Below are 26,546 nucleotides of genomic sequence, written 5' to 3' on the forward strand. Positions count from 1 at the left end.
CCCTGGTCTCCCATCCAGAAGTGGCTGAGCAGGTCCTAGGGACTCGGGTGGGAGCACTGAGTGCTGGGCATTCAGTGCCTTAAGGCCCCTTTACTCCCCTTGGTGCTTGGGAGGCTTGGTGTGGGGAGCTGAGGCCTGGCAGCCTGCAGAAGGCAGGAGACACCATGTGTGCGATGGCCCAGCTGGGTGCTGGGCAGCAGCACTCAGGAAGCAGGGTCTTGAACCTGAGCTCCTCCTGCGACTTTGCACAGGGCTTTGTCCTGGGGAATGGGGGAGATTCTCGTACCTCCCTCAGAACCTGATGCGCCGTGTGTGACCCAGATGCAGAGCACAGCAGCCCTGCAGAAGCAGCAGCCACTGGTTCGAGGCTGCCGGGGAGCCACAGCGCCCACTCCGGCGTCCTGGCCCCAGTCCCCTCACCTGGGAAGGAGGTTGGAAGTGGCTGCACGGCTTCCTCACAAGGTGGTAGCGAGGGTCCCAGGCAGCCGGGGTGGACACGCTCCTCCCTCCATTCCCCACCTGCCCACCTTTGCCACTCCTCACCTCCAGGCAGCCTTCCTTGGTTCCTAAGCCCACTGCACCCCGCTTCCACCCTGCACCCTGCTTCCAGTGCTCCAGCACTTAGCACTCTGCCCCCGAGCAGCTGTTTGCAGCTCCTGCCCCCAGGTTATGAGTCCTCAAGGTCAGGGGCTCTGCTGTGGCCCTCCTGTGTTCCCAGTGCCTGGCGTGGAATGGGTGCTCAGCAAGCACTGGGGTGAGCGTGTGGAATGGCTGTGTGAGGGACCCACACTCAGACCGCACTCACCCCCTACTTTCAGAGCATCTCCCCCTCTGATGGGGATCCCAGTAAAGGCTGGACACCGACCAGCCCAGAATGTTCTCTATGGGCTCTGGGTTGCCCTGGCTGCTCTCTTCTGACTTGGATGAGGGCCTGGGGGAGCCACAGAGAGAAGCCAGTGCAGCCCAAGTCTCCCCAGCCCACCTGCCGGCTCAGTAGGCTGGAAGTGCTCTGAGGGCAGGATTTTGTCTGGTTTGTTCTCTGAGGCATCCCAAATGTCCCGTGCAGGGTCTGGCACATAGAGGGCACTCAACAAACATTTGCATGCATGAGGGAATGAATTCTGGAAAGTGCTGGAAGTGACTTTCTGTGGGGCATCAAAATATCTAGCGGTAACATAGGGGCTTTTAAAATAAGTTTCCTTTCAAAGATACTCAGACGAGACTCACGTAATGGCTGTGTGACCTGAGCGGGTCATCATGCATTCTGAGCCGCCTTTCCCCTTCTGTAAAGTGCGGATGATAATACCCGACTCACCATGGGGTTAGGTTAAATACGCTCACTTACGTACAACCAACTCCATTTTAGTTTGCTTCTCGCACCTCTGCGGCCCCCTCCTCTGTGGGCATAGATGCATTTTTTGAGCAAGAGGGATTTGCTCACTTGTTATGCGTTCTCCTGGATAACCCTTGGACCAGTGTTTAGACCAAGATTTCCTTTACCTGATGGAAGTTTATTTCTTCCTTTTACAGAGAGTGTGTTTGTGGGGGAAGTGGTGCCGGCAAGTGGGGGAGTCACATTCCTGTCCCTGAGTTTACAACTCTTTGCATGACTGACACCCTCCTTTCTGGGGTCCCTGGGCCGGCAGCTATATGGCCCCCTGGAAAACTGTTTCCGTGCCCCAGCTTGCCTCCAGGGTGGCAGAAAAGATGAGAGAAAGAAGTGGTAACTACAGGAGAGCCCCCCTGCTGTGGTGGTGGCTGCCTGGGACAGGCTGAGCAGAATCCCGCGTGACTTGACAGTAGCCCTCTGCAAGTGCTGCAGAGGCCGTGGGGCCGCTGGAACGCTCACGCCTTGCTGGTAGGAGCGCAAAATGGTGCAGCCGCTTTGGGAAAGTTTGATGGTTTCTTAAAAAATGGAACATACACAGACAGTCCCCAACTTACGATGGTTCAGCTTAGGACTTTGGGCTTTATGACGGTGCAGAGGCCACACAGGGTCAGAAGAAACGGCACTTGAATTTTGAGCTTTGATCTTTTCCTGGGCTCTTGACATGTGGTACATCCTCTCTCGTGATGCTGGGCAGGGCAGTGAGCCACAACTGCCAGTCAGCCGTGCGGTCACCGGAGTACACAGCCACTACGCTGATGAGCCTTCTGTGCCTGTCCACCCATTCTGTTTTTCACTTCTGGTATAGGATTCCATAAATTGCATGAGATAATCAACGCTTTATCATAAAATAGGCTTTGTGTTAGATGACTTTGCCCAACTGTAGGCTAATGTAAGTGTGATGAGCACATTTAAGGTAATGTAGGCTAAGCTATAATGTATGGTGTAGTAAATACATTTTCAACTTATGATACATTCACCTTGTGGTGGGTTTGTGGAGATGGAACCCCATCATAAGTCAAGGAAGATCTGTACTGCCAGTCAGCCCAACAATTCCCCTCTTGGGTATTTACCAAGAGAAATGGAAACATGTTTGCACACACAACTACATGAGAATAGTAGGAGCTTTATTCACAATAGCCAAAAACTGGATATTTGGACAACCTAAATGTGCCCCAGCTGGTGAACGGATGCAGATTGTGGTAACTTCATGCAGTGGAATACTGCTTAGCCATAAGAAAGAACCACTCGCACACCCGCTGCAGATGGATCTCAGAAGCAAGCTCAGTGAGGGAAGCTGGAGTCTAAAGTCTCTACCTTACGATTCTGTTTATTTGACATGCTGGAAAAGACAAAATTATAGAACTAAAAAATGGATCTGTGGCTGTCAGACCATGGAGTAGGGGAAGAGGACTGACTGTTAGTGGGGCACAAAGGAACTTTTGGGGATGATAGAATATTCTGCATCTTGAATGCGGTGGTTATATGACTTTATTTATCAAACCTGTACACGAGATGGTGAATTTTACTATATGCAAGTTATACCTCAATAAGCCAGACTTTAATAGGAGAGCAAGGGAGAGAAAGAGACCACTAAGAGCTGAGAATCTCCTTGTTGCAGTTGTTTTCATGATGCTGGTCTATCCATTTACACAGGGATGCACAAAAATGGCCTTGTTTGGCTCTGTGACCGCTGATGTAAGTAAGCACTTTCTAAGCTGATCTTTGAAATTTCTTCCTCATAAAAGCCACAGGAACCCCTGAGCCCCTGAGCCCCAGGCATAGATTTACCTTGTAAATGAGACTTTACAAACTTCTTTCAAGCCTAGTAAAGTGAGACCTTCAGGGAACAGCCACAGGTAGGTAGGAGTCTGACATCACCCTCTCACTCTGGCCCCCAGCAGGCACCAAGCCCAGAGCGCTCCCTCACAGTACACTAACTGGCCTGCCTTTGCTTTCTCCACCTCTGAGAGAGACAGACCCCGGAGGTGACTGTGGATCCGTCTGGATTAGGTTTGTCTGAGAGTTACAGAAAGCCCCAAATCAGTGCTGTAAACAGATAAGCGTTTCTGTATGGGCAGTCCAAAGCTGGTGTGGCCACTGTGCATCACAAAATTCGAAGGACCCAGGCTCCCTCTAGCTTGTGGCACTGCCATCTCCTGTGGTAGCTCTTGACCTCATGGTCCAATAGGGCTGCTAGAGCTCCAGCCATTACATCAGTGTTCAGGGCAGCAGGATGAAGGAAGGGACAATAAAGACAGGTCAGGAGGTGAGTACTATCTGTCTGTTAATGGAAGTTTCAAGAAGCTGCCTCTTGGCAGTTCTGCTTACATCTCATGGGCCAGCACTTGGTCACATGGCTGCAATTAACTGTGAGAGAGGCTGGGGAATAGTCTGTGGTGCCCACCTAAGAATGGGGGGTTTAGTTCTATGAAGGAAAGAAAGGAAGGGCAGTTGGCATAGGGAGACAACCAATCGTCTCTGCTACAACTCCAAGTTTTGCCGTGTTTTTGTTGTGGGGGTGTTGGACCAGGACCCTTAGGGCTTAGTTTTTCCATCCATAAGTTGAGCACATAACTGCTCCTCTCCTGCTTGCTGTGGAAATTAAATGAGGTCATGTATATTCAGTCCCTGGGGCCCCCGGTTTCCCCATGATAACCATTTTTTTTACTCCCACCGTGTTTCCTATAATCAGTCTCTGGTTATTAACGTCCTGGCTGAGCGGGCACTGAGGAGAACACCGGAAAGACTTGACACACTTTGAAGATACCCACTATCTGGGCATCCAACATCTGCACTCTGCAGTTAACTCTGAGGCCCGCGGATCAAGTTGGTTGTCCCCTGGTGTCACCGCCAGCTTCACTCTGCAGCAGGCACCCAGCTCAGTGCCTTTCTGTGTGCTGGACAGTGCTGTTGTCACCCCTCTTTAGCAGAGGGGGAAGCTGAAGCACGGAGAGGAGTAGGGACTTGCCCAAGGTCACATGGCCAGTGAGAGGCAGGCTGGGTTAGAGCAGCTTGGGGCAGGGCCTGGGCTCTCTCAGTGTGTGTCATCAATACCCATGACTTTGTGCAGAGACACGCTGTCTGCACAGCCGGGCAGGACTGTGGGCACAGTGGGCAGACGTGTTACATGGGGCCATGGGACCCCCCAGGACTGAGGGCCCTTTGAAAGCAAAGCAGCCAGTAGAGGGTGGGGCTGGCAGAGGGCATGCCAGGCAGAGAGAAAAGGTGGCGATGATGGGGGCAGTGTGGTGCACCCATGGGGAATGGTCCAGATGAGGTCCTGGTGACTTATTCCATTTTCTGTTGAACTGTTGGTGTTCAGAATAATGACTGCTTGTGGGGGAAAGTCACTGACAATGAGCTTACAGGGTGATGTGAGTCCCAGCCCTGCCACCTGGCAGCTGTGTGAACTTCTGTGAGCTTCAGTTGTGTTTGTCCCCCGTGTTGCGGGCCTAATGCCAGGCCTGGCTGAGAGGACATATCCTTCAGGAAAGGCCTGGTGCCCGTTGGCCGCAGCCTCTCCTCCCCTTGACCTATCCTGCTGTGGCCCTCACAGGCTCTGGGGCTTCCTCTGCACCCAGGCTGGCACAAGCCCCCTTAGATGTCAGGACCCCAGTGTCCTGCCTTGGGTCCTCAGCAAGACTCTTGTCCTGCCTCTGAGCAGGGCCACTGTGCTCAGGTGGTCAGTCAGGAGCTCAGGGTGGCAGGAGGGGAGGAGGGGCCGAAGTCCCCTCGTTGTCACATCTGATTGCCGTCAGCACCTTTTCTTTGCACTTCTGACCCCCTTAGGCGGGAGCGGAGCAGCTTGCTGCACTTGAAAGCCCCTGGCTGGCCCCCCAGGTTGCTGACAGTGGCTCTCCCCACGTGGTAGATCAGTGGGCGTCTGATATTTTCCTCTTTTCACTAATATGTTTTTCCGAATTTTTCTACAAACAATATGTTGAGTTTTACTAATAAAAACAAAGTTTTTAAAGAATGAGCTCCCAGCGTCTGCCTGGTGCGTAGGTGACAGCATTCCTTTGCATCCTGCCCGCCGTCCTACTTTCCCCATAGGCACCCCCTCAACTAGAGTTTTCTATGTTGCCATTTTAACCTACTAGATGAAAATGGAACTTATTAAAACTTATGAATAATTCACATTACAAAAGAGGGTTGGCTTTATGGCAATCTGCTTATCATGTGACAAAGTCTCCCCGGGAAACCGAGAGAGTCAGCCCGCTGGAGGGTGGGGCCACCCACTCCGTGGTGTCCTCTGCAGGTGGGTCTCTCCCCGGCCTGTTTCCTCACCCATAAAGTGGAGGATTGGGCTTTGCTGCCTATTCTCACTGACTGGTCATGCTGCCTAGGTAAGGGATGGGGCCCAGCCTGGGCTCAGTGGGATGGCGTTCTGGGTTTGATTAGCAATGTCTGCCATGGTGGTGGATTAGATGTAGTTCATTCATAGGAAGGATTTACTGTACCAGGACTAGATTATCCCAGAAATCTCTTTGGCAGTCTGTGGGTCTATGCACGGTATCCAGGGCCAGCCATATACTTACTGGAGTATGAAATGAAATGAAATTAGGGTCCTGGCTGGGAGCAAGGAAACTCAGCCTTTCTTTCCCAGGAGCTCTGTGCGTCGTCCACCCCAGGTCCCTGCCCCAGACTTGTGATGTCCCCCAGCCCAATTCTCCCCCCACTGTTGGGCCCAGCACCATCCTGCCCTTGGCACCCACCCCCTACACCCACCTGGGTCCAGCTGTCCTCGTTTCCCCATTTGGCTCCTCAACCGCCAGCCCTCGGCCTGGCTGGCTGCTCCCTCTCTCTAGTGGCTCCCGATTGCCCTCTGCCCAGGGGGTTAACTGTTCTAAGACACCAGTTCTGGCAGCTCCAGAAGGAGGTTGGGTTCAATAACTGAGGCAAGAGTCAGGCAAGGTTCAGGCTTTTTCAAAACTGCTCTCCCCAGGGAGGGACAGGGTGAATGCCTGCCAGGGCTTGACTGTCAGGTGGGCCTCACTTGCCTGCCCTCCCTCCCTTCCAGTGCCAATTAACTGAGCATCCACTGTGTTCCAGACATTGTTCTAGGTTCTGTGAACTCAAGGTGGGCAAGACAGATAACATCCCACTGCCCTGGAGCTTCAAGCCTACTGGGGGAGATTAGCCATAAACTAGTGCACAAATAATCAAAATCCAGATGTTAGAGGTGCTTGGAGGAAAATAAAGAGGCGGAAAGGGAGGGAGAGTGGGGTGAGGGAGAGGGGAGTGTGGTGGTCAGAACACTGACCCTCCAAGGGGTCCGTGCTCTCATCCCTGGAACCTGTAAGTGTGTGACTCTACATGGCAAAAAGGCCTTTGCAAATGTAATTAAGTTGAGGTTCTTGAGATTGGAGATTGTCCTGGATTATCCATTGGGCCCAGTGAAGTCACAACGGTCCTTCTAAATAAAAGAGGGAGGCAAGAGGGTCAGCGTCAGCGTGTTGTAGCTTGAGTAAGACTCGACCAGCTCTTGCTGGCTTTACAGATGGAAGGAGACCACAAGGCACTTTGTTACAGCCGCCATAGGAAACTCATACAGGAAGTATTTGTGGTCAGGGGACACCTCTGAGGAGAACGAAAAGTAGTAACAACGCAAAGATTTGAGTGAAAAGTATTTTGGGCAGAGGAAATAGCATGTGCAAAGGTCCTGAGGCAGGATTTGTTTGTAGGTCACTCCTCTGTTATGGTCAGCTGTCACTTTAAGTGACCTGGCCCTTTGGTCAACATGAAGAACACTGACCTTTGCTCCCCCCTCCCCCATGACCCCTGGTCTCTCCTCTCTTTGTCTTTGCTCATGTTTTCCCTTCTGCCCTGAGTGTTCAATGAACTACACATCCAAAGAGAGCCAGCTCAATGTCACTTCTGAGAAACCTCTCCAGACACCACCCCTGTGCAAACTAGCAGCTTCCCCACCTTGCAGTTCTCGGCTCTTATATTCTCCCATTGTGCACCAGTCCCTTATTGGTACATCTCTCTCTTCTGCTAGGCTATTTTTCAGGAATAAAGTGTCTTTTATTCACCTCTCTATCTTTAGCACCTAGCATAATGCCTGGCATGCAGGAGGTAAAATGTTTGTTGAGTGAATGATAGCTCTGACCTCAGAACTGATTGCTCTGAAGCCTCCTGCTTACCCTTTCCGGCTACCAACCTCTTTGACTGAACTAACCAGCTTGTGAGCTTGTGAGCTGTGTTGCTGCCTGATCACGTTTTCCCCAGGGGCAATGTCCTCCTCCCTGGGATCCTGACCAAACAGGATTGAGCTTATCTCAGGGCCTTATCAGTCAGGAGCCCAGCAGGAAACTCACAGGGGTAAGAGCAGGATTTGATGGAGGGCTGTTTACAGAGGCGGGGCAGATGTGCAGCAGCCCGGAGCTGTTAGGGGCAAGGAGAGGGGGTGGAGTTGTAGCAACCCCAGAAAGCCACAGCCTGGTGAGAGGTCGCCCAGCAGGAGCTGTGGGCCAAGGTGGAGGAATGTAGCCCTGAGTGAAACCTCAGATGGGAGGTAAGGGGGAGAGCAGGAGAGTCAATCAATCAATCCCACCCATCTCTGCCCGTCTGTCCTGCCAGTGTTTGCCATTGGCTGAACCCATGGGGGCCAGAGGACAAGGGTGCTCAGTGCTGCAGCCTGGGGAGGAATCAGCCTCCCAGTTGGGGGATGAATTGGCGGGAGGGGGTGCTAATGACTACTGAGCAGTCCTGGGCCTTACGTCCTCATCCTCACCACAGCCCTTTGAAATGACTGTCCTTTTCTGCATGTTATTATAGACCACGAAGTAACCTGCCCAAGATGACACTGCTAGGAGGGACGGTGAGGGAGGGGAGTGGAGTGTGCATGCAGGTCTGTCTCCAACATCTTTTCTTACACGTGATCCTCCATCCAGATGCCTGTGGGCTTGTGTCAACCTGCCACAGGTCCTGCCATAGGTCCCTGAGCACCAGCTGTGTGCAAGGTCAACCCCCTGCCTGCCAGACCAGCATCCTAGGCCCTCTCCTTCCACAGGGGTCCTGGGTATGTCCTAGAGCCTAGCATTCCTCCCTTTCATTGCAGCAATCACAGTTGTTAGTTCTATGGTTGCGTTTTCTTGATTAGCACCTGCTTCCACATAGCAAGCAGGGGCCATGCATCTTGCTCATCATTATAGCCTAGTCCAGAGCCCAGCACATAGTAGATGCTTAGCAAATACCTCTAAACATACAGATGAACCCTATCATTCATTTTAGGTTCCGTAGCAGGCAGGTTCTGGAGCTGTTTGGGATGGGGGGCTGGGGGACTGTCTGGACAGTTGGGGCAGCCCTTCAGGGCCAGACTTCTTGCCTCCCCACTTCCTCCTGCATCCCACTGGTCTGTTCCGGGTGAGGGTGGGGACAGCACCTCCTTCCTGTCGTAGGATTGGTCCCTCCCTGCTGACCTTCAGCAAGCTTCAGCTGGAGCTACGTGAGAGATGGAGCAGGCAGTGGGGAGGGATTCTTTCCTCTTCTTTTCTTTATGCTGCCTCCTCCTCCACCTTCACCAACGCCAGGCCTGGCGTCTAGAGACCACAGGTCTGGCCAGTGGTCCCGAGGAGGGGCGAGGAGTGTGGCACCCATTCTCAGCTTCACGGGACAGCGCATCCTGGGGACCACTGCTCCTGTGGAGTCATTTCCTCATTATACAAGCCAGGCAGGGCCATGTCAGGGGCAGCACAGCAGCGTGGCTGGGCCCCCCTGCGCCTGGGCTGGGGTCTGTGTGGCTTGCTCCTGCCCGTGGGGTCAGGCGCTCCGAGTCTGTTGGCACTGCTCCCGGCCTGGCGTCCAGGGAGGGCAGCGAAGGCCAGAGCCTGGCAGACTTCCCAGGAGGGCTTCAAAAATATATATGTTTATTTGATTTGATTTCAAAACCAAGTAGAGAAAGCTTGGGAAATGGTGGGGGCAGGAGAAAAGTATCTTCAAGCCCATTCTCTCTGTCATTGTTAATGTCTTTGCTTTCCATCTTCTCCCAAAGGCAATGCTTTCTGCTCTGTGACACCTACCATGTCTTTCTCCTGCTGCTTGGTTGCCTCGCTGTGGTCACGTACGATGGCTGGGTGGGTATGCTGGGATTGAATTAGCCATGACCTTGGAGATGCACAGACCCAGGGCCTCCTGTCCCCTCGCCTCCACAGGCATTCTGTGCTCTCACAGGCTGCCCCTTCCCAGCCTTATCTTGCCCTCCCGAGCTTGTGTTCAGCCTTGAGGATTTCTCTCCAGCTCTCAGCAAACCCTGGCTCCTGGGAAAGCTGGTGTTTGTAATTGGGGGCACAAGTGTGGAGATCCCTACCCACCCTCCCATCCACTTGGGGATCCAGAGAGCAGGTGCAGAGGGGGGTCCCTCTGCTCTCTCAGTGTGTGGAAGGGGGTGGGGCGAGCTATTCTCAGGCTTTGGCCCGAAGCTATTTAAAGTCAAGGCCATGGTCTACTAGGAAGGAAAGAAAATCAGTGTTTTTTAAGATGTAAGAGGCTTTTGCTCTAGGATTGGGGCCGGGGTTGCTGGGGTCCTGGAGGTCTGGAGGCAGAGCTCCTTGAATTACTAGGCTTTGTTTGTGTTGTTATTTAAACCATGCTCAGGGAGGTTATGAAATCTCTGGAGGCTTTTAAAAATAGCATAGTTTCTAGTTTTAAAAGTAGTCCATGTCCACTGTATAAAATATGGGAAAAAAACAAAATATAAAGAAGAAAATAAAAAATCATCCCAGTGGCACCACCCAGAAATGACTGTTCTGAGACATTTGTTTTTCAGGCTTTGTTCCTAAATACGTTGATGGTTTTAACATAAATGGTTTAACATGCAGCAATTTAGAGCTGCCTTCTAGTCCCCCTGTCACTGCTTCCAGCCTTAGTGATCTTGAGTGAACACCTTATTCTCTCCATGCCTCAACCCTTCATCTGTGCAATGGGCTGAGAGCTGGAGTGCCCTCACAGGCTGCAGCAAGTCTAAGTGAAGCCATGTGCATACATGCACGCCAGGCTTGGCATGGTGCTAGGCACCTGGTAAGCTCCCAATAGATGCCTGTCATGGCCATTAGCGATTTCTGCCAATCTTACAATCGTGGACATTATTTGTTTTCATTTTGTATCACAATCTCAGAGTCTCCCTATGTCTTACATACTGGGTCAACATCATTTTGTAGTTGCCTGAGAATTCTGATGATTTATTTAGGCACTGTTTTCCATTCAGCTCTTCCCCTGTTCTTAACTATTTTCAATACATCCTGCTGTGATGAACTTGCACGTCCATTCTCACCACCATTTCTGATGATCTTTTAGGACATATACCAAGATGTCAACATATGGGGTCACAGGCAACAGGAATTTATTTCCCAGGCTCTGGATAATAAGAGACAAGATTGCTTTTCAGGAGGGTGACGCAGCTTTGCATCCCCTGCCTGATTTGCTAGGACCATTCTGGTCGCGTTAGTGTTTATTTGCAAAAGTGATCACCCCTGGTCATGCCTGTAACCAGGAGCCCCTGGGGATGGGAGGTGGCTACTCTGGCCAATGGCATTTCCAGGGAGGATGCGGGTGGCTGGTGTTTTGTTCTGGACACAGGCAGCCTACGGCCTCAGTTATGAGTCAGCCCAAGGAAGGGCAGGAGCTGAGGGAGCCGGGGAAAGCAGACTCACGGGGGTGGGAGGAGGAATCTGTTTACAGAGCCTTCATTAGGCTGCTTGGCTCGCATTGAACACAGGCCTGCAACAGGTGGTTTCCTGGACAGTGAGCCAAGCCCCAGACATTCAGGAAGTGCCATGCCTCCTGCTCAGGCTGTGAATGTTGTCGTCAGTAACCAGGGACACCGTTGCAGCCCCAGTTCTGCCTCAGCCAGCAAACCCTGTTTCCAAGGCGGTTTCTGTTGTCATTGTTCTTGTTCTCTTGGGCAGGAAGAAATTAAGAATTCAACACAAGAGCTTGGCCAGGTCAGAGCCTAGCAGGCAGCTGAGAGGGTATTAATCACAGTGATAACTAGAGTACCGATAGCCAATAGTTCAGAGAGCTACGCTCTTTCCAAGCACGTTTCCATGTGGTCTCTACTGCAGCCCGGTGCGTGGCACACCCTTAGTGGTCCTAATTTCTAGGTTCACTGCATCATTTTTCCTGGGCTCCTAAGCCTAGTGGGCCTGTGGTGCACACCCTACTCCATGAGCTCTTGGAATCCAAGCAGTACAGATAAAACAAAATAAATGCTGATAACAAAACACCTGCTTTGCAGATGAGGACACCAAGCCTCAGAGAGGTTCAGCTTTTCCATGGTCACCTAGCTGCGAAGTGACAGAACCAGAATCTGACCCAGGTCCGCCTGTCTGTCTCCAGGACCTGTGCTTCTGATCCCCACTGTGCACCCCTCTCACCCAGCCCACGTCTGCAGAGCACCCACGGCACACCGCACTGCCCACGTGGGGCGGGGACTTGCGAGCCGAGCAAAGCTGGGCCAGTTTTCAGTACTCAGAGCGTCATAAGGAGGTGTGTTCATTTCCTGCAGCCGCTCTAACAAGTAGCCGCACACTTTGTGGTCTCAAACAACAAAAATCTATGATCTTACAGTTCTGGTGGCCAGAAGTCTGATGCAGTGTCCCTGCCCAGGCAACAGCCAGGCTGCACGTCTTCTAGAGGCTTCAGGAGACAAACCCATTTCCTTGCTTTTTCTAGCTCCTAGAAGCCGCCCGTGTGCCTTGGCTCATGGCCCCTTGCTCCAGTCTCAAAGCTGGAGCATCTCATCTTCGTTCTCTCTCTCCGCTTCCATCTTCTTCCTCTTTCCTTTTGTGTTCCGGGCCAAGCCTCCCTCTGCTGCCCTCTTAGGAAGACCGTTGTGACTACATCCAGCCACCCAAAGAATTCTGAAAATCTCCCCGTCTCAAGATCTTTGATTTAATACATCTGCAAAAGCCTTTTTGCCACATAGAGGTAACATGCACAGGTTCTGGGGACTCATATCCGGACATCTGTGGGTGCTGCCCAGTGTGACAGGGTCACAAAGTGTAGTTGACCGGGAGATCCCAGCCAGCTGGGCTGACCCACTGTCCCTGTGCGCGCTGAGCGCTCTAATCTATCATCCATGAAACTCTTGGCAAAACGTAGAAGGCGGTAACCAATGTTAGGGAGGCTCTCTCTATGTTAAAGCTGTTTCTTTCCTGACAGAATATTGTGATGTGCTAGAATGCCAAAAGTGGCAGTGGGGAGTGGTCTCCGAGGACCTGGACTGTTTCGAGGACAGCCCCAGGGGGCCGGCACCAGCTCATGTGCCAGGAACCCTTGGCCATCTAGCAAATTCTGCTTAGTGGAGTTTTTACAACTGCAAGAGCCAAGAACAGCCTTGGATTTGAGGCCACTTCTCTTTTAATGAGAGGATTAACTAGCTTTTCTTTTCTGAAGGTTCCACTGTTTTGAAGATATAATCCCTAAAAGATACCCCCAAAGAACGGAAGCTTTGCCTTGAAATTTTACACGGCTCAGCTGCTGGGTGTCATCTCTCCCGGCCATAAGCATTTATTCTGTGAGGGCTGCATACGAGGATGCTGAGCACACACAGGCCCGGCCCCTGCAGAATGTCATGCCTTCTGTTTTCATTCTGTGTTGCCTCCTATTTAATTTCCCCTCTTCGGGTGGTTGACAAGCTGGCTATGGCCTGAGGGGGTCTTAACAGGGATGGCTGGCTTCTCAGAGGAATGGGTGCCAAAGGGACAGGCAGGTGGCAGCGCTGAGGTCTAGGCCGGCAGAGGAAGCGGGCGACCCGGGAGTGAGGGTGGCGACTTGGTGTGAGGGAGCAGGCGGCTCCTTCAGACTTGCTTCACTGCTGCCCTCCTCTGGCTTGAACCCTGAATGGCTCCCCATTGCCTTCACTACAAACCCCAAACCTCCTACATTTAACATTTAAAAAATTGAGATGTGATATGCATATGTATGTACACTGGTCATAAATATATGGCTTGATTGGTTTTTGTTGTGTGTGATATGCATACAGTCAAGTGTGCCAAAAACCCCAACCCTAAGCCCACAGATAGGTGAATTTTAATGTGTGTACATACCTGTGTAACCCTCATCCAGATCCAGGCATAGGGCCCTCCTAGAACCCCAGCACCCCCATGCGCCATCCACAGTAACCACCGTTCTCATTCCTATTGCCGTATGAACACTGCTTGCTGTTGAACGTCACACGAACGGAATCATAGCGAATGTATTCTCTGTGTGCATGTGCCCGGATTCTGCTGGACACGCTCTGGGAGATGATTCAGGTGGTGCGGAGCAGGAGTTCATTCTTTTGCATTGCTGGGTGTTAGTTCTCTGTGTGAACGTACCACGGGTTATCTGTTTCCCTGTTCCCAGCATGAGGCTCTTACAGATAACGGGTACGCTTTTCAGTATGTTCTTGTTGACCTTAGCACTTGTTTTTTCCAGGTTGTACTCAGAGATGGACTTGCTAAATCAAAAGGGTTGACATGTTTCACCTTTGTATATGCATCCTAACAGTTTTCCAAGGCAGTACCAGTTTACACTCCTGCCAGCAACGGGGAGATGAGCTCTAACTTCTTCATAACTTCTTCATGTCCCTTGTCACACCCATAAGCTCTGAATGTGCCAGTCCCTTCAGTCTCGTCCTTTGTAGCCTAGCAGAACCCTGTGCTCCAGCTGCTCTAGTTACAGCCCAAGGCTGCCTGCTTTCTCTTGCCTCTCAGCCTTTGCATGTGCTGTTCCCTCTGCCTGGAACACTGTTCTCCCTCTAACATTGCTGTCTCCCTCTGGCTAACTCCTTCTGTTTCAAACTTCCCCTTAGTCTTATCTCTTTCAAGAAGCCTCCTCTGATTCCAAAACTTCCTCAGTGCCCTCTTTGGGCTCCTTTGCCCCTTGGACCAGCTGGATCGTAGGTGTTGCCCCTCTGGGGTGCAACTACCTATGCAAGCCCTGTTAAGAGTGGGGCCTTGTAGAAGTAAGGACCCTTCTTCTGTGAAGAAGTTTCTATGAGGGATGCTGCTGTGTTGGTGTTGAAGTCATACAGCAGTTAGAGGCAGAGGCCAGGCCCTCCGCCAGGCCCCACTGTTCTTTAGTGGTGAGATCTTAGACAAGTCACTACCCTTCCCAAGTCTTTTCCTTGTGTAGCTGGTGGTGATACGCAGTATCAGTGTGCACTGAGAATCTTTATATGCAGTAATTGATTGTGGTTGATTGAGGAGGTAAAATTCAGAGAGCTGGCTCAGAGCCCCTCTGTCCACCAGAAACACAGGAGCATGTGGACAGAGTCTGGTGACTTTGGACCTGAGTTGTGAGCTGCAGGATCCCATGAAAGACACAGAATCCCAGGATTTCTCTAGGTGCTCAACTGTTGGCTGTATGTTAGAAATCTTACAATGCTAAACTACTGAAGCAGTGGTTCTCAGAGGGTGGTTCCCAGGTCAGCAGCCTCATCATCCCCTGGGAACTCGGAAATGCAGGTTATCAGGCCCTTCCCCAGACTATGCATTGGGCACTCCAGGCATGGGGCCCAGTAATCAAGTGTCCACAAGCCCCCTGCCTCCAGGAAGGTCCTCCTTCCTCCTCCTCCAGGGGGTCCTCACAGATCCTCCTCTTGCCCTCTGTGAGTCAGTGACAACTGTGGATCGGCTGCTGCCCTTTAGTGTGTCCAGCACCCTAGTGATGCCTAGGCTGCGGATCTGTGCTGAGGAGGGTGGGCAGGTTGAGGCAGGCCCAGCACACCTGGCCCTCTGGTTTGTGAGATGCACACAGCTTCAGTGGGGGCTGACCACAACACTGCGCTAGGAGGTTCTGGAGATACTGCCCATCAGACAGAGGGTTTGTGGGCGGAGACGCCTGGCATGGGCAGACAGGTTTTTATGTGTATAGATGCATACCTGGGCGCTCAGATCCGTAGCGTTTTCCTGGTTTGCAAAGCCAGCCCATCAGAATCACCTCTCCCCACTGCTGCAGATTCACAGGGAGGAGTGTGAGGGGCAGACGCGAGCAGCTGGCTTCCAGGAGGGCTGGATTCCGGGAAGGTGCTGGAAGCCGAATGTCGTGGCTTCCGGGGACCGAGACCTAGGGAGCAGCTTGAGCATGGCCACTGGCCTTTTTTTGTTAGTGGCTTACTCTTCCTCCCAAATCATAGATGTGCCTTTTATGGTAGGTGTCTGTCATCTGCAGAATGTGTGCAAACTTCCTCTGAGTCATGGGGCAAGGGCATAGACTGGCACATGGCCGGTGAGGAGTTAGACCCTAATGATCCCCAGGCGGTCTGCCGTGAGATCTGGGCCTCCGAGACATTCCCCCTGCCTGGAGGACAGGAGGCCTCGCTGTCCCTATCTTCACCTAACACCTGTCTATTTTATTTTATTATAACTTTTTATTTGGAAAAGCAGCCTTTTTATTATGGAGAACAGCTTTATTTTTTATTTTGAATGCATAAAATTACTTTAAAGTGTACAATTCAGTGGCATCTAACATTTCAGCACTATCCAACCACCATCTCTGTCTTGTCGCAAAACATTTCCACCTCCCTGAAAGGAAACTCCGCACCCTTCAGCTGTTACTCCCCGTGCCTCCGTCCCCGGCAGCCACTAATCTGCTTTCAGCCACTATGGATTTACCTATATTGGATATTTCATATCAATGGAATCACACAATATGTGACCTTTGGTGTCTGGCTTCTTTCATTTTGCATAATGCCTAGGCCCATCTGTGTTGTAGCATGTATCAGCTCACTTTATTCCTTTCTTTGTGGACAAATAATATTCTGTGGTATGGATGTGACATCTCCTCTCTCCATTCTCCCACTTCATTGTCTGGCACTTACTATTTTAAAATAAATTCCAGACATTGTGCTATTCCATCCATCAATATTTTAGTATGTTTCTTTAAAAGATAAAGACTCTTTGAAAAGCTTGACCACAATACCACAATACCATGGTCACATCTAAAACAATCAACAAGAATTCCCTAATGTTGTCAAACAGCCAAAGGAAGAAGTTTTTCAGCCCAGCCTTTGACACCCAAGCCTGGCTCATCCCCTTTCCTGTGGTCCCACATGGATCAGTTGTTAGTGGTTGCTTTGAGTGCTAGTGCAAAAGGATTCTGAGGTCAAGGCTGGGGTTTGTAGGAAAGAGGGCTGTGATTGGTTAACAATGCCTGCTGTGGGCATGGATAGAGACTGTGGCGGCACATATCCCAACTACCTTCTGTGCCTTTGTTTCAGGAATCCAGTCCTCTGTACACTCTTCCTGCCATTCCACCCACCCACCCAGGATCTCACCCTGTTAATACCCAGCTCAAATATCTGTTCTTCTAAAAGACCTGTTCAGCTCCTCCAGTATAATTAATTTTTCTACTCTTGCATTTTGTGGGTCCTGTCATATGTCTCCAGAGGAGGAAGTCATCTACTACTGTTCGCTCAGTGTTTACCAAGCCCTGTGTGCACAGCACAGAAGAAGCTATGCTATTTCCCCAGATGCCCCAGCATTCAGACATGGGCCCTGCCCTCCTGGGCTCTGATTCATATTCTCTCTCTTTTTCTCTGTCTCACACCCACACTTTCATGCTCTTGTTCCCTGGAGAGAATTTGCTGACCTAAAGCAGTGATCTTAACAGGTATAATTTGGGCACCAGTTAAAGACAGATGGTTCAGGGTTTAATTTTTCATCCTATTCATAATCAAACTCTGAAAACCGTGGCATCATGCAACAGAAACCAGCCCTGGAGCTGAAGCCCTAAGAATGCTTCAGCCCAGCCTCTGCTCTGTGACCTAGGGTGGGTCCTCGGCCTCCCCTGGTCCTTGACATCCTCCTGTGCACAACGAAGGGATGGACTCCATGATCTGTGATCCCTGGGCCAGCCCTGTACCTGACGGCTCTGCCCTTCTCCTCCCACAAGGACTGGCTGTCCTGCTGAAGGGCAGGCTTTAGACAAAGAGGAAGCAGAGAGTTTGTTAGAAATCACCACTGTCTTCCCTTTCAGGATCCTGTTACGGCCTTCTGTATGGCTGGCTGCCACTGAGCAGGAGGAATGTAAAAACTTCTAGGGCAGAGGCAGGAAATGCCTTGGAAATCAGGTCCCTTGACTCTGGCCTGTGGGATCCTGCCCGGCCCCTGACTCTGCGGCACTGCAGCCTGACCACCTCACTGCCCACTGCCTCAACTCCAAACAGTTCTCAGGTCCCTCCTCAGATCTGACCCTTCCCACCCCACATCCCCCAGCTCTGGCTCTTGTCCATCACGCATTCCTGGATTACAGCTTCCTCCCCGGCTTCTTGACCTGTACGTTCTTCCGACTGCAGTCTCCTCTCCATACGCTGCCAGAACGATGTTCTTAAGAATTAACTCTGATGTAGCCAGTCCTCATGGTTCTCTAGAAGTCCAAATCTTAGTGTACGAAAAACCATTCAAGATCTGGTATTTACCTTCTGCCCATCCTCTGCTCCTACAAAACCAAATTGCTCTTCCTTTTTGCACATGCTGTTCCCTGCACATTCTCTTTTCCCACAACTGTGTTTAGCGAACTCCTATATATCCTTCAGAACCCAATTCACATATTCTTACCTCCTCATACAGCTGATGGCCTGAGGAAGATTACTGAGAACAGAGACACATAGCCAAGTCCAGAAGGTGTGGCCCACAGGAGGGGATGATGGGGCAGTTCTCTGGTGAATTGGGGGAGGTGGAATGCATGCCTACCTGCCCCTCGCCCTCCCTTCATCTGCCAGTGTTGGAGTAGCCCGACTCTGCGCAAGAAAACAGCATATTGTCACAAAGGATCATCAGGGGTTGAATGTCAGAATTTCTAAAACTTGCTTCCAAATTTCCATATGTGGACAGATGTCACCTAAGAACGGGATTGAATGGGACCATCTCAGTTTCAAGACAAGAAATGCTGTCAGAGCAGGTTACAGAAATGTCAGAAACATTTCCCAGTGGTAGGTTTATTTCCTGTGGGTCCTGATGGAGCATCTCTGAGCAGAGATCGCTTCGCCTTTGCAAGGCTGAGGGATTCCTGTGTACACAGGTCTGCTACTGATGCCTGGGGCTTCCGACTGATGCAGAGCACGGCCTGGGAAAGCACGTATGTATCCCATAAAGCTTAGCTCTGCCAGGCACCACCTCCTCAGGGGGCCTTCCTTGATTCTCTCCAATCAAGGGGGTTAGGAGCTTACTGCCACAGAGATTGTAGGTCTGGCTTATTCACCTTCAGACCATGAGCTCCCGGAGGCAGGCATGATGCATTTTCATCCTGTCATTGCCTGTGTATGACACAGTGCTGGCCCAGGGTGACTGCTCAGAGTTTGTTGAATGAATAAAATCACCACTTGTCGATCGGCCACTCTGGATTTGGGAGAGACCTGCCTGACTGTCCCCCAACCTGAGTCTCTATGCTTTCCCTCATCTCCCCATTTCATTTGCTCACTTCCTCTTTCTCTTCCCCTCTCAACCAGCCTGTTCGCCTCTAAGCACTGCCCTGAACTGCTAATAATACCCAAATGTCTGCCGCTCAGAAGGAAGTAAGAGGGTTACAAAGATTTCCATCAAACGAATTTGGATCATCAAGAGATAAGCTGTAGTTCTTCAGAAACTTTATGAGTTGGAGCGTTTCTGTCCCCATGACCCGCCTAGGTGGAGTGCTGTTCTTTGAAGTGCTTCAAAGGGTCACAGGTGGACATGAACTTGCACCAAAGTCTTTGACTCCTGACATGGTCACATCTCCAGAATGTAAATTCATCACAAGTCTGACATCTGAGCTTGATTCTTTCCTTCAGCCTGGCCTAGGTCCCTGTCTGTACGATACTCACAGTAGCATGGGCCTCAGGGAAGTTTCCAGACACCTGGCAAAGGCCTCTTGGCACCATTTAATTCTACGAGCACCTTGACATGGCCTGTCTAAAAGGCCAGCCTCTGGTAAGACCTTGCTCAGGGGGGAAGATCACGAAGGGCTGAGCAGCAGGGGCCCCAGCACTGTGACAAGCCCCTCCCCACTTAGGTCCCCTTATTCATGGCACTAGGAAGTACCAGTTCAGGTCCCCAGGATAGATTCCCTCACCCACTTCCACCTGCCAGGAAGTGATAATAAAATTGGTCCCCCAAAACTTTTTCTTAGATCTATTGTATATTTGATCCCTGTTAAGTTAAAAAATACAGTTATGGAATATTTCCAGCATTCAGCAGAGTACAGAGAGTAGGACAGTGATGTCCCTATGCCCTTGGCAGCTTCAATAATAATTAAGCTGACCCCTCTACATCATCTGTGCCCCCTGCCTGTCACCCCCACGTGGCCTGATTGTTCTGAAGCAAATCCTAGATGTCAAATTATTCTATCCACAGTTATTTTAGTATAGAACTCTAAAAGAGAAACACTTTAAACATAACTTCAGTAGCATGATCACACCTCAAAAAACAAACAAAAATCCTTTAATATCATCAAATACCAGGGTTCAAATTTCCCCAAGTGCCTAATGAATGGTTTTTGGTTTTCCATTTTGTCAGGTGTTCAAGTTGGGTTCCAGACAGGGGCTGCTCACGGCACCTGGCTGCTCCTGCTGTCCCCCAGGTCTCTTGTAATTGGAGGTGCTTTCAGGGGAGGCACAGAAAGTCTAGGAGGGTTTAGAGGGGTGGGGTACCTGTGCCTGCCCCGCCGGCCCACTGCCCCGTGCAGGCTCCCGGGGCCCTGCCACACCGCCTCTCTCTGCCTCTGTCTGTCCCTCCAGCTCACACAACAGGCACTTCCTAATTGCATTACTTATGTAACTGTCACCAGACTTCTTGCATTTGTGTCCTTGTGTTCTAAATGCCCCCCTGGTGTGCGTGGTGCTGAGCTAGACACAGGGATACAGAGATGAAGAGTCACTGGAAAGATACATCTGGAGTGCCTGTCAGTCTGTGCTTGTATGTGTGTGATCCATGTAACTCTGCCACGCCTGGTTAACCTCAGCTCTTTACTCAAGTGTCACCTTCTCAGTAAGGCGTTTGCCAGCCGCTGTATTTACATCGGGGTTCCTTGACCTCAGCACTCTGTCGGGCCTGATGATTCTGTGTCGTGTAAGGCTGTCCTGTGTAGGCTGTTTAGCAGCCTCCCTGGTTACTGCCCACTAGATGCCAGGAGCACCCTCCCCTCAATTGTGACCATCAAAACATGTCTAGGAATTGCCAAATGTCCCCTGGGGGCAAAATCATCCCATCTAGAAAAATACTGATTTAAATTTAGATTGGAGAAAATTAAAATCACCACTTCCCACCCCTCCCCCATCTCCATTCCCCATCTCTTTTTATTTTTTATTTTTCTCTTTAGCCCTTATCCCCAGCTAACAGACTAGGTCTTTCACATAATTATCAAATTGATTGTTGGCTTCTCTAAACCTGACTGCAAGTGCCATGTGTCTGGGACTTGAGTCTACATCATCTATAAGGTTCTCACCTTTGCTCTCCTGCCCCGGGCCTAGGAGGGGGTCTGTAGGAGGGGTCAGTAAGTGTTTGTTGCATGAACAAGTGAGGGTTCAATAATGCAGCAAGGCACCCTCAGGAGGAGGAAGGCATTCAGGGCCTCCCTTCAAGGAGCCACATGAGGTTGGAGATGCCCTTCTGAGATAGCGCACTGGGAGTGAACAGCTCCTTGGGGTGCAGGCCATGCTTCCCTCTCGACCAGTGGCAAAGGCCATGTGCCCAGGCCAGGAACCTACCAGGAAGTACCTGGTAACCACTGCTGGGCAGAGGGGCAGGCAGCTCCCCAGGGAGTGTGTTTGCTACTGACCGCGTGAGGACATGATGGCACTAATCACAAATCCATGACTGCCAAGCTTGGGCAGGGCCGGCAATTAAAATACCGGCTGGTTTCATGGTCCTGGATGCCACGTAGTCCTGGGAAGTTGTAAGGTGTGGTTAGTGCCACATGGGGTCTGAGGGGAAAAGAAAGAAAGCAGACATTTCCAAGAGCAGCAATGGAAAGAAAGACCGAGGAGCGAGTTGGCAGGGGTGCGGTGTGTGAGTGTGCAGGTCCGATGGCCACGCATTTCCGGGAGGAAGCAAGTTGGGGCAGAAGAGCAACGGGCAGGGACTGGATGGCAAACGTGGGGAGAAAGACGAGAATGGTCAGGAAACACATGAATCGCAGTAAGGGAGGGTCAGAACCAAGTGGTAAGCCAGAGCCCGACTAACGAAAGTGAGGAGACAGAAGGGAAAGCCTCTTCCTTGTCTTTTCTTGCCACAAGTGCACACAGAGAAGAGGAAATCCTGCCCCAACCAGGTGGATAAGCCACGTGCTCTCTAATAGCAGGCGGGTGAAAGGTTCAAAACTGGACAGCTGGGTTCATCGTGACCCAGCCGATGGGAGATGCTGCCCGCAGGCTAGACTGGATGGGAGATGGGCCTGGCAGCAGGGCTTAGAGGACGGTTCCTGAGGACCACATGCAGTCATTTTACTGTAGGATGGTCTTGGCACAGGGTGAGGGCTTGGGAGATGGTAGCATTTTTATTATTATCAGTTATTTTTGACTCAAGGTGTGCAGTCAGAACAGAGAACAGGTAGGTGAGGGCAGAGGCAGTATTTACAGAGCCACAGATCAAATACACACCCACATCTACCCACCCTCCCAGCACCCCTCCCTTGGTGGCAGGCTGAGACAGTCAAGGGCATTCAGTTCCCAAGAAGCAAGCGGGGAGAACAGAATAAGGATTGTTGTTGATCCGTCACAGACACCCCTGAGCCTTTTGGGGCCTTTCCTGAACGTGGCTCATTGCGTTTGGTGTACTGTTTAGAGGTGAGCCGACTTCAGATGGGGGCGTCAGGCCCTATCAGATGACAGAGCTGGCCTCCTAGTTATAGGTGTACCTACCTAGGTCCTCATAGACGCTGCCCCCTCCTCCCTGCTGCTCAGCACATGGCCCAATGCCAGATGAGGAATCCTCCAAGCAGGGATGAGCAATGGATGAGCCCGCGCAGGTGTGCGACCTCCGGGGGAAGTGGGGACAGTCCATGAGCTCACCCGGGAATCTGCTCAGAGCAGTCCCAGGGACAGAGGTCCACAGGGTCCCTGCCGCCGAGCCTGCTGAATCTCTCTGAGGCGTCTTCCTGGGGCATTCTCCTCGCTGCACTCTGCAGGCTGTCTCTGCCTCACCCTCAGGGGCCCATCCTTCTGAGTATGCTAAATTGGGGGGCAGGGAGGGGGGCCATGTGTATATATGCATTGGAACGTCTAAAATAATTCTGGAAGAAATCACACAAACCATGACTACATTGTTTGCTTTAGGGGAGGGATGTAACCCAGCCAGAGAGAGGGATGGGCGGGAGAGCTGAAGTTTATTATTTTATTGTAATTTTTTTATTATTCACTTTTATTATACTTTCTGTAGTTGAGCCATGTCAATATTTATTCAAACTTATGTGAAAATAAATAAGGGAAATTTTCAATACTTGGCCCCAGTGTTTTCCATCCAGAGCCCTTATGAACAATTCGTACTTATTTTATTGATTGAGTTTGGCTTTTCATCTCTCCCTTTGGACTACAAACTCCACATAGGCAGGGCCCATGTTGGCCTGGTTCTTTCATATCTGGTACAGGGCTGGGCACACAGCCTGGCTTAACTCTCCTAAATTAAGAAAGAATGAAATAACTCAGGACATACGACAGGTGTATTGTTGTACTGAACTTGAATCTATATCCTGCAAACTGCAGGCTTTGAACACTGCCCCAGATGTCAAGGAACTCACAGGCATCCAATGAGTTTACTGCTAAAATTCCCTACATTCCTGTCATGCCAGCACAGGGCCTGGCACATAGTAGGTGGGGAGGAGAGATCTGTCAAGTATGTGGATGGATGTCTGATTTTATCTCCAGGCATTCTAGAACTTCCCCCACCCATAATGTTCCCGGGCCCTACTGCGGCTCAGGGGTTATCTGTTACAGCAGCTAACATAACTCTAATACCTTCCCTCACCTTCTTTACAGAGACACATTCCTTTACACCAGCCGATTGGCATGGCTCTGGTGTCACTGTGTCAATGGCAGCTTCTCCCGGGGCCTGCGTGTGAGATGAGTTTCACCAGGAGACGGCTGCTGTTGGCTTGCAGCTGCCAAGAGGATTGTGTGGTGGGGCTGTTGCTATAGAGAAAATCTGATTACATTCAAACTCAAATTTATTACATCAGCATGTTCTTTTTCCTCAAGGCTGGAGAATGTCACAGGGAGGCCCTTCCTCCTTCTGCCTGCATCAGGCTACTGGAAGGTAAATATTCCAGTGCTGTGTCTGAGCATGAAAAGAATGCCTTGTTCCTTCTGATCCCAGCCAGCTGCTCGAAATATGATTCACTGGGAAGCAAAAATGAGAAACTGATATGGCTGGAGCAACTGCAAATTATCACAAATGGGGGCCGGACACAGGCAGTGCCTTTCTCCTCCTTTTTCCTGCACTCACACGCGCCGCAGGCCACACCTGTGTGTATTAGTCAGGGCTTTCCAGGAAACAGAACCAGCAGGGCATGTATGTTCAGAGAGAGATTCATTTTAAGGAATTTGCCCACTTGATTATGGAGACTGGTGAGCCTAAAATCTGCTAGGTAGTCTGGCAGACTAGAGACCCAGGGAAGAGTTGCGGTTCAAAGCCAGAGGATGTTTGCTGGAAGAATCCTTCTTGCTTGGGCTGTTGAGGCCTTCAGCTGATTGGGTGAGGCCCACCCACATGCTGGAGGGCAGTCTGCTTTACTCAAAGTCTAACAATTTAAATGTTAATCTCCTTCAAAGACCACCTTCACAGAAACATCCAGAATAATGTTTGACCAAATATGTAGGTGTGTGGCCTAATCCAGGCAGCACGTAAAATTAACCAGTGCACTGTGTTTATTCCAAACATGCTCAAGGAAGCAGTGCATGGACTCTTGGGAAGCCAGGTGTGAATATTTCCTCTTAAATTTTTTGTAGGAATATAACTTTAATCTCTCTGAGCTTCTGTGGCCTTGTGAAAATACTGGCTGTTTATGGAGCCCCATCACTGGTCAAGGATGCGGATTCGTGATTCTGCCCAAGTGTAAAGAGGGCATTTTAAGGGACTGTCCCAGGTTGTACTGATGCTGCGTGGAAGTGTGCGGCCCAGAATCCAGGTGTGGCCTGAAGTCATGGTCTTTCTCCTGCTGTGCACCAGGCTGGGGTGAGGATTAATTACGGTGAGGTACAGGTGCCTCAGATACTAAGTGTGAGGCTGGCATCAGCCTGGCTGATGGTCAGTCTAACATGTTTCATTTTCAAATGGATGTGGAGTCTAAGGTCGTAATGACGATGGGATGATGACAGGAACAACCAATATTTTTGACATTTTCTGTGCCAGCCATTTGTATAAGCTCTTCCCAGGCACTAACCCCTTCAGTCCTCATGGCAAACACACACAAGGGTGGGTGTGGTAATTATCTTCATTTTCTGGGAAATTGAGGCTCAGCTTCTGTGACTCATCCAAGGTCTTCTTCCTGCTTCTGGAACCCCCTGTACCCCCAATGCTTGTGGCTACTCCAGACTCTGCAAAGCCTGTCTGGGCAGGTCAGGCTGCTATAATAGAGTGTCACAGACTGAGCAGCTTATAAGCAACAGACATTTGTTTCTCATAGTCTGGAGGCTGGAAGTCTAAGATCAAGGCTCTGGCAGATTCCGTGTCTGGTGAGGGCCTGCTTCTGGTTCATAGACTGCCATCCCCTTACTGTGTCCTCACATGGTGGAAGGGGCCAGGGAGTTTTCCGGGGTCCCTTTTTTAAGGTCACTAATACCACTCGTGAGGGCTCCACCCTTGTGACCTAATCACCTCCCAAAGGCCCCACCTCCTTATACCATCACATTGGGGGTTAGGTCTCATCATGTAAATACTGGGGGACACATTCAGTCTATAATATTATCCCCTCCCTTTCAACTCAAAATCCAATTATTCTGAATGTTCAATTCCATGTAAATGCTATGGCTTCATTGCTGGAATTCTGCATTTGGGGTAAACTGAGCAGATCCTCCCATTGCCTCCTGGGCCACCCATCCTCTGCATGGCTGTGGCCGCTCCATTCCCTCATGAGAATGCAGGCCATTCAAGCCTGCTGGGTGCCCAGCCCTGCTGAGCCACATGGCCACATGTCACTTGGTTCGGCCGTCGCAGGCCAGCCCAGGATGGCACTCATTACACAGTGGTTAAGAGCTGGACTCAGAGACTCAGCCCTGGCTTTACATCTGCCCCTCAGAAGGACAAGCTGTGTGATCTTAAGGCCTGACTTCCTTATTGGGAAAATGGGGAAAAAAGTAGCCCCTACCTCAAACATATCAGGATTAGATAAAGCAACTCTAAAGCACACAACAAGTGCTCAAGAAATGAGAAATGGTATCTATTTTTATTAACCATCTAATACGTGCCAAGGAGTTATTTCTTGGCTGACTCTGTGCTTGTTCTAGATTATTTTTCATGTCATAGCTTGCCGAGCTGTCCTGTGGTCACTGGCATGTGTATGTGTTTTGTGGAGGGAGCTGGGGCAGAGCTGCTGGTGAGCAGAACCGCTGGGGAAAAGCTAAACGCTCAGTAGCGAGGCCAAGAACTGGGTTAAGCACAGGGCAGATGAAGGGCCCAGAGAAAAAGTCAACTTCAAGAGAGTCCCCCAGAGCCCAGCTCTAAGAATAGCTTTAGTGCTTCTGAACAGGTGATGATAGTTGATAGCTGACGCCCCATGCAATGTGGGGAGACACATGGGGAGTTCAGACTGATTTCCCGGGGTCTTTGGGAACACAGACATGGACACCGGCCCAGCCCCAGCACCTGTCACCCAGACTTCTGATGCCGGCTCTTCTGAGCCCTGAGCTGAGCTGCTGCTCAAAGGAGAATTCTCAGGAGAGGCATCTGGATGGGGGAGCTGCTTGCAGATTGTCAGGATTCATTCCTTCTTGAAATGAAGTTGATGGATGCTTTCAGAGGGGCCAGGGCAGGGGAAGTGTGGTGACGGCTTCCAGGTTCTTGCTGCAGGCGGGAGATGGGCTGCAGGGATCCCTGTGTTATCTGGGGCACATGTGTCTTCATGGGGGTGTGAGGGGGTGCGGCCAACCACACACTTGCAGGCAGCCTGGGGTGGCCAGAGTTGGAAGAGCCCCCTGCACACCTTAGTGATGGGCTTTGCTGGGCCCTACAGCATAGACAGGCCTCTCCGGCCTTGGTGACAC

At 50.9% G+C, this 26,546-nt stretch overlaps 1 protein-coding gene and 1 long non-coding RNA gene across 5 annotated transcripts in view; both read left to right on the plus strand.

The window, feature by feature from the left end:
* Nucleotides 1-26,546, plus strand: part of CLMN (calmin) — a 101,008-nt gene that overhangs the window by 20,843 nt on the left and 53,619 nt on the right. Inside the window, exon 1 of one of the 4 annotated variants that reach the window (XM_036882041.2) lies at nt 7,859-7,907. The exons of the other annotated variants lie outside the window; for them this stretch is intronic. Coding sequence (XP_036737936.2) covers nt 7,901-7,907 — 7 coding nt within the window. The 5' untranslated portion in view covers nt 7,859-7,900. Of the gene's footprint in view, nt 1-7,858; nt 7,908-26,546 lie in introns of those variants that run through there. 4 annotated transcript variants of the gene reach the window in all.
* On the plus strand, nt 11,443-13,350 carry LOC130679462 (uncharacterized). Its single transcript, XR_008992404.1, has 2 exons — nt 11,443-12,319; nt 12,788-13,350. It is a non-coding gene; the product is annotated as an uncharacterized LOC130679462 (long non-coding RNA).

Source organism: Manis pentadactyla, chromosome 11 (genome assembly GCF_030020395.1).
Source record: "Manis pentadactyla isolate mManPen7 chromosome 11, mManPen7.hap1, whole genome shotgun sequence".
In the NCBI taxonomy this organism is placed as follows: Eukaryota; Metazoa; Chordata; class Mammalia; order Pholidota; family Manidae; genus Manis; species Manis pentadactyla.